The 9742-nt window shown below is 53.2% G+C and overlaps 3 protein-coding genes across 3 annotated transcripts; 1 reads left to right on the top strand and 2 right to left on the bottom strand.

Annotated features, from left to right (window-relative positions):
- Nucleotides 1–1706: 1706 nt before the first annotated feature.
- COCVIDRAFT_85229 (hypothetical protein) lies at nt 1707–3410 on the top strand (the record flags this gene model as incomplete). The annotated part of the gene is made up of 1 exon (XM_014706523.1): nt 1707–3410. The coding sequence occupies one exon, from the start codon at nt 1707–1709 to the stop codon at nt 3408–3410; it is 1704 nt and encodes a 567-aa protein (XP_014562009.1).
- A 903-nt stretch (nt 3411–4313) lies between these two features.
- COCVIDRAFT_22246 (hypothetical protein) lies at nt 4314–7784 on the bottom strand (the record flags this gene model as incomplete). Its single annotated transcript, XM_014706393.1, has 1 exon — nt 4314–7784. One exon carries the CDS (start codon nt 7782–7784, stop codon nt 4314–4316), a length of 3471 nt encoding a protein of 1156 aa, XP_014561879.1.
- A 611-nt stretch (nt 7785–8395) lies between these two features.
- COCVIDRAFT_85412 (hypothetical protein) lies at nt 8396–9652 on the bottom strand (the record flags this gene model as incomplete). Its single annotated transcript, XM_014706522.1, has 2 exons — nt 8396–8497; nt 8555–9652. 2 exons carry the CDS (start codon nt 9650–9652, stop codon nt 8396–8398), a joined length of 1200 nt encoding a protein of 399 aa, XP_014562008.1.
- Nucleotides 9653–9742: the final 90 nt, after the last annotated feature.

Below are 9742 nucleotides of genomic sequence, written 5' to 3'. Positions count from 1 at the left end.
TGGCTTCCTGTTTGGTGAATCCACGTTTGTATCGCTCAATGAAGCCGCAAAACTTGTCGCGGCCTGTTTTCGAGCACCATTTGGGGGTGTAGACATGACTGAGCAGCCGAATGAGAAACGCAACATTGTTCTCCTTGGGCACGATACACTGAGCGATATCCGTTATTTACAACAACTCGGTTATGACCCGGTAAAAGAGGAAAATATCCTCGAGGTCATGGACACGGCCACCATGTACCGTGTCTGGCACCGCGATCAGCAGCCCACAAAGTTAGGCAACATACTGAGCGACTTCGATATTATGGGATGGAAACTTCATAATGCTGGCAATGACGCGGTATACACGCTACAAGCTATGCTGGGAATCTGTGTCCGTGAAGCTACGACTCGTGGCGCTCTGAACTCCGAGGAGATGCTTGAGACCGACAAGGTTGCTGAGATTTCTACTGTTCGAGAACGGGCTGACCAGGATGCTCAAGCTAATGTGGTCGGCTGGAGCGAGCATAAAGCAGACGATCACTGCAGTCCACCAGTGCCGCATGCTACCGATTTCACAACAGACACAATGTTAACGCAGCTCGAACAGGCGGCTGTGCCACAGTACGACGGCTCGTCTGAAACAGCAACGTACGATAGCTCATGGCACGGTCAGATGAAGGACGCAGGATTGACTACAGAAGCGGCTCATGCTCAAGAGCAAGGGCACTGGCAGGACCTCTTAGATGTGTCTGCGAATATGGCCAGCTCTGAAAGCATTCCCAATGTAAGCCTGCAACCACCCCACAGCTCCTGAGACCCATTTCTTTGCATCGGAGAATTACTAATGACTCAGCAGGTTCAATACTATTGGTGAGCGAATGGCATGATGGGAATGTGTCGGCAACGAGTCGGAGGGTGCTAGCTATGGGCTCATGCGCACAATGTACTTCTCTTTTCGGTCTTCAGGTGCGGCTAGGCATGCAAGTAATCGTGGCCCGCGATTGAGATCAGAGCACTAGTAATCGCAGCCAGAACACATTCACGACTGCTAGCGACACGGGAGACGTTGGAAAGTGACGTTAGCTGTGCATCTGCAGCTCTCGGCTTGTACGGTTATTAAATCTCGTTAGTGTTTGTGCCGTTCGAGTGTGCTGCTAACCGCGTACGTGGTATGAGTTTGACGAAGATCTGCCGGATGCGATTGAGCTAAGCGTGCCCTGTCACCGCTTTCTGCCCAAGCAGTTAGCTTCCTATTGCCGGGGTACGGCCGGGCTCAGTGTGAGATCAACGGTTCTTCCACCAGTCCATTATTAACCCAGCTCGTCCGCCATTGCAATGGCGGGAAAGTTGCTTTATCGCATTGTGCTTTCGCTCTGTGCTCATCTCCCTTGACTCGCTCTTCTTCTCTCTATTTATTTTTAATTCTATTTTGCCACCTTGTGCAGCATTACCTAGACCTGTTATGACGACGTACCGGACATAGCAGCCTCCGAAAAGCCCGTTTCCTTCCTGGATCACGAGACCCAGAGAGCCACAGCCTTGCCATGCAGGACTCGACGCCGCCGAACCGTTCTTCAGGGTCGCGTGGAGCTTTTCCAGAAGACGATGGAGTGGCAAATGATAATTATGTCAATCACGATGAACAACAGATAAATGCATCAAGACAATCTGCTTCTGTGAAGAAGAAGAAGAGCAGCGCATGGTGGAAGACGAGCCTCTTCAGCGGCATGATCAAGGATGTTCGTCGACGAGCACCTTTTTACTGGAGTGACTGGAAAGACGCATGGGACTATCGAGTCGTGCCCGCGACCGTCTACATGTACTTTGCCAACATCCTGCCCGCGCTCGCCTTTTCCCTCGACATGTTTGAAAAGACGAAGCAAAGCTTCGGCGTCAACGAAGTGCTGCTCGCCTCTGTGCTGGGCTCAGTCGTCTTCTCGCTCGCAGCAGCGCAGCCACTCGTCATTGTTGGCGTTACGGGCCCGATTACAGTCTTCAACTACACCGTGTATGACATCATTGTCCCGCGCGGCACCAATTACTTTGCCTTTATGGCATGGATTGGTATTTGGTCGCTCATCTTTCACTGGATTCTGGCTGTGACCAATTCGTGCAATGGATTGCGCTATGTTACGCGGTTTTCCTGCGACATCTTTGGTTTTTACGTTGCGTTTATCTATCTGCAAAAGGGGATTCAGGTCCTGACAAGGCAGTGGGCAGTCGATGATGCGTCGGCGTACCTGTCCATTGTGATTGCACTGCTGGTCACGGCCGTAGCATACCTGTGTGGTGTAATTGGGCAATCAGCGCTGCTGCAACGCCATGTAAGGAAGTTCATCGAAGACTACGGTACCCCTTTGACCGTGGTATTCTTCACGGGCTTCGTCCATATTGGCAAGATGGCAGGTATCGAGCTGCTCAAGCTACCCACATCCAAAGCCTTCTTCCCCACGACGGACCGTGGATGGTTCATTCATTTTTGGGATATCAGCGTCGGCGACGTGTTCCTCGCTATCCCATTTGCCATTCTGCTCACCATCCTCTTTTGGTTCGACCACAACGTATCCAGCCTCATTGCACAGGGAACCGAGTTCCCTCTCCGAAAACCAGCAGGATTCCACTGGGACTTGTTTCTCCTCGGTCTGACGACTGGTGTCGCTGGCCTGCTCGGCATACCTTTCCCCAATGGCCTTATCCCTCAAGCCCCCTTCCACACGACATCCCTCTGCGTGACACGCACACTCTCCACCGGCGACCAAAGCGATGACGACGACGAGGCAAACAAAGGCCATACACGCACCGTCGTCGACCACGTCGTCGAACAGCGCGTCTCGAACCTCGCTCAAGGCCTCCTCACCCTAGGCACCATGACGGGCCCTCTACTCATCGTCCTACACCTCATCCCGCAAGCCGTCCTCGCAGGCCTCTTCTTCGTAATGGGCATCCAAGCCCTCGAAGCAAACGGCCTCACCCTCAAACTCCTCTTCCTCGCCCGCGACCGCCATCTCACACCCAAATCCGAGCCGCTCCTACGTATCCAGCGCCGCTGGGTCATCTGGGCGTTCGTCGCCCTCGAACTCATCGGTTTCGGTGCTACATTCGCCATCACCCAGACCATTGCCGCAATCGGGTTTCCCGTCTTCATCTTCTTGTACATTCCCATGCGCACTTGGCTTATGCCGCGCTTTCTCACGCCCGAGGAGCTGGCTATCTTGGATGCGCCGACCGCCAGCCCGTTCACCATGGAAAGCGTAGGCGGTAATCACGGCGAGGCGGTTGTAGAACCACAGCCCGTGGCGTTGTTGCGGCTAGGTGATGAAGCGGAGAGGGGACAAAGTACATCGAGTGGCATTGTCGAAGCAGGAAGTAGACGGAGGAGAAGCTTTCCCAACACAAGGGATGCGGATGTCGATGATATTGAGAAATCGTAGGCTTTTGTTGCCTGTTGTATGTTAGCGTCTTTTGGACGTTTATCTCGGAAGGGATAAGATAGATGGGAATGAAGGGAGTACCACCATGGAAATAGGGCAAGAATGAAATTCTTTGTCTCCTTTTTTTTTTCTCTTTTCAATGCTGGAAGTCGAGCTTTTATTCTAACAAGTGTATTGTATCCTTGTGTATGGTTTCCTACGAGGACTGCGCGTATTATTCTACAGTATGATTGCCACCAACGTCTTTCTTACAAGACCAAAGATTACGCGATAAAAGTTTGGCTGCAGATTCCTCTAGTAACGAGAGCCCAAGTATACTCCCATATCTCGCGTTGACATGCCATGTAGAGAGGGAAAGAAAGAGACTTGATAATTTCCATAATCATAACCGTACTTGTTCACTAAATAGGAATATAAGGAAACCGAACCACAATACCTATTACTTGAGCGAGCCCGTAAACGCTCCTTTGCCGACAAGAGGAGAAAAAACAAAAGAAGAGAACAAATATGAAAAGACAAGAGACGAGCAGTTAAGAAAAGTCTCTCAAAAGACTTTGTATGATTTGCATTTGAAATCTGCCGCCTTTTTACTTTTTGCAGCTTTTTCTTTTTTTGCTATTAAAAATGCAGCTGTGGAATTATATCTAACAAGAACACAAAAAAAAGAGGATTGTAACAAAAGACACACGAAAGTTGACAAGAGCGGAGGTAAGGGAAAATAACCAAAAAAAGATCTAGTTAACGCGACAAAAGGGAGAAACAGACGAGCGAGTCGGAGATGATGCATCACAATGCATCGAGTAGGTAGCACCGTGAGAGTATAATAAGAGAGAGGAAGAAAATGCACAAAGGAAACGACAGACCCATACCCACGCCTCTTCAACAAAAACTCCATCTAACCTCTTAGTATGGCGCCTTGCGCACACCAACCTCCTCAACATCCCCGTCCTCCGTATCAGCATCCTCAACACCAATGCTATCCAGGAAGCCCGAGAAATCCGGTTTAGAGGGGCCAAGGACATGTTTGCCTGCGCTGCTCCTTCTCCTGTCTCCGCTCCGGCTCCTGCTGGTTCCGCTCTTGACACTTCGCGCCTTGTTCGTCATGCCGCCGTTTGACGTGGTGCGAGGCCGCGAAGCAAAGTCTCTGGAATGGATCCCACCATTGGCACTTGCCTTGAGGTCTTCTGGGATAGGAGGTACTGGAGGGAGGTTGTCCATGGTATACGTTTGCTCTCGTATTTGCCCGTTTGATTGCGTCGACGCGGCTGTCAGCGGACGAGGTGTCGATGTCGCAGCGGGTGTGGCTGTAGAGTCGGAGTTCTGAAGGTACTGAGAGTCTCCAGCTGGGTGTGTAGTGATGAAGGATGCATCGGAAAGCGAATGTACACTAATGAGCGATTCCGAGGTGGTGGATGCATGGTCAGAAGAGGATTTACGGTGGCGCCGCGATGGAGCGCGAACTGAATAACTTGTCCTGGGTGCTGCACCACTGGAGGTGGATAGAGCGCGCCTCAGGTCGTCGACGCGCACAGTCGAGCGCATAGATGAGGAGCTGTTGGGTGTACCGCCGGGACTGCGACTGCGGTTTGGTGAGGAAAGACGACCTGCCAGACCATAAGCGGCGGATGGGGGTCTGCTCTGCGCTCGCCTGGGACTGGGAGCAGGGGAGCTCGCATTGCTGTCAAGATTTCCGTGTGGAATGTTGACACCAAGAAAGTTATTCTTGGTGTAGTGAGTCCCGGACTTGGACCCAGAGATGGATGCAGATGTAGAGTCTTTGGAGTGGCTTGCCAGGCACTCGTCACGAGACCATCGCGACATGAGATCCTCCCGGACTTTGAATGATAACTCAGGGGGATCCCTAGGCGCCATTGGCTGGACTGGTTGATGGATTGCTGGAATTGAGCCGTTTGCAGCCCCTCCACGGCTAGGCGACCCTGGGGGCGAAGTAGGCGGAGAATGTAGGGAAGTCGAATAACCTTCCGAGATCTTCTCAACAAGTGCTTCTAGATTGTCAAAGGGCCTGAGGGCCTCATTTTGGACAATTTCCGGAGGCACTGCAACCGGTGTTGGGTGTGGCGTTTCAATCAAATCGATGGGCATAGGTGGAACGTTGATGCTCTTCATCCATAGACCCTTCTGGTTTCTACGCGTAATCTCGTTGTGCAGTGCGCGACCGACAGAAGAAACCTCAAAGTCTAGAGCCGCACTGAGTGCCCAGAGGTAGCCATGCACCAGACTCCCTATGCGCAACTTGGCACCGGGATCTTCTATAGTTGTGATATCCTCTTGTAGTCGCATGATCATTGGCAACCCGCTTCTTGCAGCGTTGACGCCTAACCGGTTGACCAAGGTGGTGAGAAGGAGGTGCAGAAGCAAGTAGTCGGCTTCCGAGTCAATGAATTGATGCGCATTTTCATACACAGCCAGATGGAGTAGAGGCAGAAAGGTGTCCTTGCCACGCTTAGATACCCTCTCCCTCGTAGAAGCGTTCGAAACCGCTCGTCTAGACAGTGAATTCTTGTCGTTATCTTTCTCCTTCCGTCTGTAGTTCTCTACAATCTTCAGGTCTTCCTTGTCCTTCTCGGTATTCAGCCAGGTGACTAATGCGTCGACATAAGCCTTTCTGACTCGGCCACTGGGGTCGCGCAGCAGCCACTGTGAGCCTTCCCACACACTGACACCAACCTTGCTTCGCGACACCGAAGCTGGAGAACCGTCCGGTTTCCGCGCGTTTGCCCTCTTCAATATGGCCTTGACAGCGTCGAGAGCCGTGATGCGAGCTGTCTCAAATGAGAAGAACCGGTCAACATGAGTCTTCTCTTGCATGCTGATTGAGTCTGCAACAGCCTCCACAGTGCCTTCAGGGTTCTGTATCGCTTCGGCCGTAGTAGAAATGGCCGAGAGACGCGAGGGCTTGAGGCGACTCAGGATTGCTTCGACCATGTCTGAGATTTGGTCTGTATAGTACACGTGGGTTGCAAGATCTGCCATACATTTCTGTACAGTGTCTAAGAGCTGCAACCTTGCGCCTGAGGGCTTCTTCACGACTTCCATGACGACACCATCCACATTGCTTGCGGATGAGTTCTTACTTTCATCTTTTTCAGACATGATAGAAGTCGTCTGCTGATGATGCGGCAAGATGTTCGATCCTGGCCCACCGAGCTGTAACAGTAATAGAGTGTGCGAGATGAACCCTACCAGCACATCCATGACACTAAGGCCGATGAAGTTGATGGGTGAGGCAAGAAGATAGTCAATGACAGTGGCGAGCACCAGTTGTCGCTCGAGATCCTCCTCCACGATTGGGCTGCGGACCAGGGCTTCAACTGCTCCCACAAGAATCGTGTATCGGTCTTGCACAGGCACCCACACACAGATCATGGCCATGAGCGTCGTTGCCCAGTGACTGCTCTCGCTTGGCGGGACCTCTTGTTGGCTCTTGACGTGTGTGCTTATAAAGTCGAGAACGGCGGATGTCGCCAGCCGGAGCTGACCGCGATTCACCCCTTGGAAGATGCTCCTTAGCGCCTGTAGCGCGAGCACGCCAACCTCCTCTTCAGCCAGTTTGTCCGCGTCTTCGGTTGTTCCGGATGCGGCGATTGGGTCTCCGTCTTCGTCGTCGGTTCGCGCTGTGGATACGCTCTGTCGCCGCCGTGTTGCGGTTTCCTTGTCGTGTTCGCCCTGGGCGGCTTCCCGGATCTCGAGCTGCTTGAGATATGCGCCGGTCTCTGCATGTATGTTTGCGAGTATGACTGGTATAATGACGGCCAGCTGGCGCCCCGTCTCTGACCCCAGTGACTCAGACGAGGCCACGGCCTTGAGCGCCTGCAGGCCAACCTTTCGGTGCCTGATAGCCACAGGCCAGCTCACGGCGTCTTTGCCCGTCTTGACGGCATCTTTGGACGCAAACTGAGCGTATAGCTGGACAATCTCCTCGTACTTCTTAATGTAGTCCTGGTCGGCAGCGAGAGCGGCGGGGTCTTGGTGGGCGCATAGTGCCTCGAAGGTCGGGACTGACTCCTCGACCATGGCCAAGTTGTTCGAGTTGAGGATGGTGCGCAGGATTTGCAGGACAGAGCCAGCGTAGAGCGGGAGGTCGCGCGGGCACTTTTCAATCACCGTCTTGACAATCTGCAGTGTGACTTGGACATTGCCAGTGCGGACTTTCCACACATCCTTGGTGGCCTTCTTGTCGAGGAAGTCGACAACCTTCTGGAGCTTGCTGCGGCGTGTGCTCGCATAGTAGAGCAGGTAGCTCAATTCGCTCGAATTGGCCTTGGCGTCTGCATTGTTCTTCAGGACCTTGGGGTAGCACTTGAGGACCAGGACTTGGTGCTTTGGGCGGCACGCCTGACGTGCGGCGTTCATTGAGCCTCAGGCGCACGAGGGCGAGGTTGCTGGCTCGAGGCGACGTGTTGGGTGTGCAGCGAAGGAGGCGCGGAACACGGCGGCGGTGGCGGTGGTGGTGGTGATGATGATGACGACGGAGGACGGAGAACGGAGGTCGCGGGGAGGGGCGGTTGTTTAGGGATATTGGGCCTCGCTCGACTGGATGGCGCGCGTAAGGGGAGTGGAGGTCTAGGGCGAGAGCATTGTCTGACACCAGACAGGACACGACAGGACGAGACTGGTAGGGGGTCACTGGTGGGCATCCATCTGAAGCACTGCACACGGCCGCAAAGGGAGACGAGGGCGTCGGGGACTTTAGTTGGGTGTGCGAGTAGTCCAGGGCAGGGCCTGGCCTGGGTTGTGGCTCGGGATGCGCCCCGGCCGTTTCTGTTTCTGTTTCCCTGGCCGAAGCTCCCTTGGACTAGTCAGCCCTAAGCACTGCGCCAAGCAACACCTGCCACTGCTGAAACCCTTTCTTGTTGTACACGTATCTCTTCTGTCCATCTATCGACGCACCACGTCGCCAGTCTTACTCATACAATACAATACAATACACTGCACTGCACTCCTAACCCCGCTCTGCCCCCCCTTCACCGCCTGCTGCCTCGTCCTAGCCATCGATGTTTGCGCTCCGGCGACGGCCTGTCCTCTTGCTTGTTGTGCCTGTACCTGGGCCTGAACTCACCATCATCCTCATTCCCATCCTCCTCCACTACCCCCTTGTCCTCTGCTCTTTGTTTCTTGTCTACATCGGGCTGCAGGAACCTATACGTCTCCGCGTCCTTGGCCAGATGCTTCTTCTCCTCAGCCCCATATGTGACATCTCCACCCTTGCTATATTTTGCCCTTGCCTTTGATCTCGGCATGCCCGTGTTGGGCGAGTAATTCACGTTTCCACCCTCGGCCAATAGAAGTCGCATTCGCTGTGGCAGCATCTCCTGCACTCCCTTCCTAATTGAATTTATCACGCCTTTCTGAACCTTCTCAAATCGCCCATCCAGGTCTTGGTTGGATCCAGTCGTTGGTTTGGCCATGACCCACTGGCACACCCGCCCATCGCTGACTGGGTTGATGAGAAACTGGGTTCCTTCGGGCATCTCTTTTAGGATGAAATCCGGGCGCAAGTGCGGGAAGTGGGCATGCATCCACGGCCAGACGGCCGGGTCGCCGGGCATGAGTCTGTTTTCTTTGGATACACTGCCCTGTAATCGAATACGCATCTCGACAGGCGAGCCTAAGTTGATAAATTGATAGGCCCGGTCCATGCACAGCCGGAAATGGGAGACTGGACTCGACTCATTGAAAATAATGTTCTTGAGTCCTCCAAGTTGTCGTCCTTTCTGGGGGCTGTCCAATGAAATCCGGTGCGAGCCCGCCTCCGCAAACGAGAAGTTCTTATATTCATTCAAGACCTCTTCCTGTTCCCCAGCCATAAACTTCTTTGCCATGCCCTTTTTCAATTCCTTCATGCAGTAAAGCATATGCCCTGGCTTGACATAATTATCGTATGCATCTTGCAACGACACGTCCTCCGCTATCAGTTTATACTTGGAATGGTGCTTATCCGTCTCAAAGAGGTTGATGCGGTTCGGTGATGCACTTGGAGGCTCTAGCTCATACCATGAGAAAGTCAAGGATTTGTGCTGTCCCAACAGTGTCTTAGATCTGGCCGTCTTGTAGAGATTCATACCCCGACGCTGCGTGAGGCATTGCAGAGGAGCGCCACTGGGAGTCGGCCGTGAGCATTGTGGGCGATATAACGCTCCGAGAGCGTGAACCGGAATGCGAATTGGCGGTAGTAGGATTGAGCGAAACTCGACGAGCGACGTTCGCGTTGCTGGACGCATTGTGTTTGCGACTGAAGATTGTGCAACTCAATCGCGCGGAAATCGCATTTCATGACTCGTGTTTCACCCAGGTCACGTGTCTTATGACGT

This window comes from Bipolaris victoriae, assembly GCF_000527765.1.
Source record: "Bipolaris victoriae FI3 unplaced genomic scaffold scaffold_3, whole genome shotgun sequence".
Lineage (NCBI taxonomy): Eukaryota > Fungi > Ascomycota > Dothideomycetes > Pleosporales > Pleosporaceae > Bipolaris > Bipolaris victoriae.
This window is presented reverse-complemented; position numbering and strand designations above follow the sequence as displayed.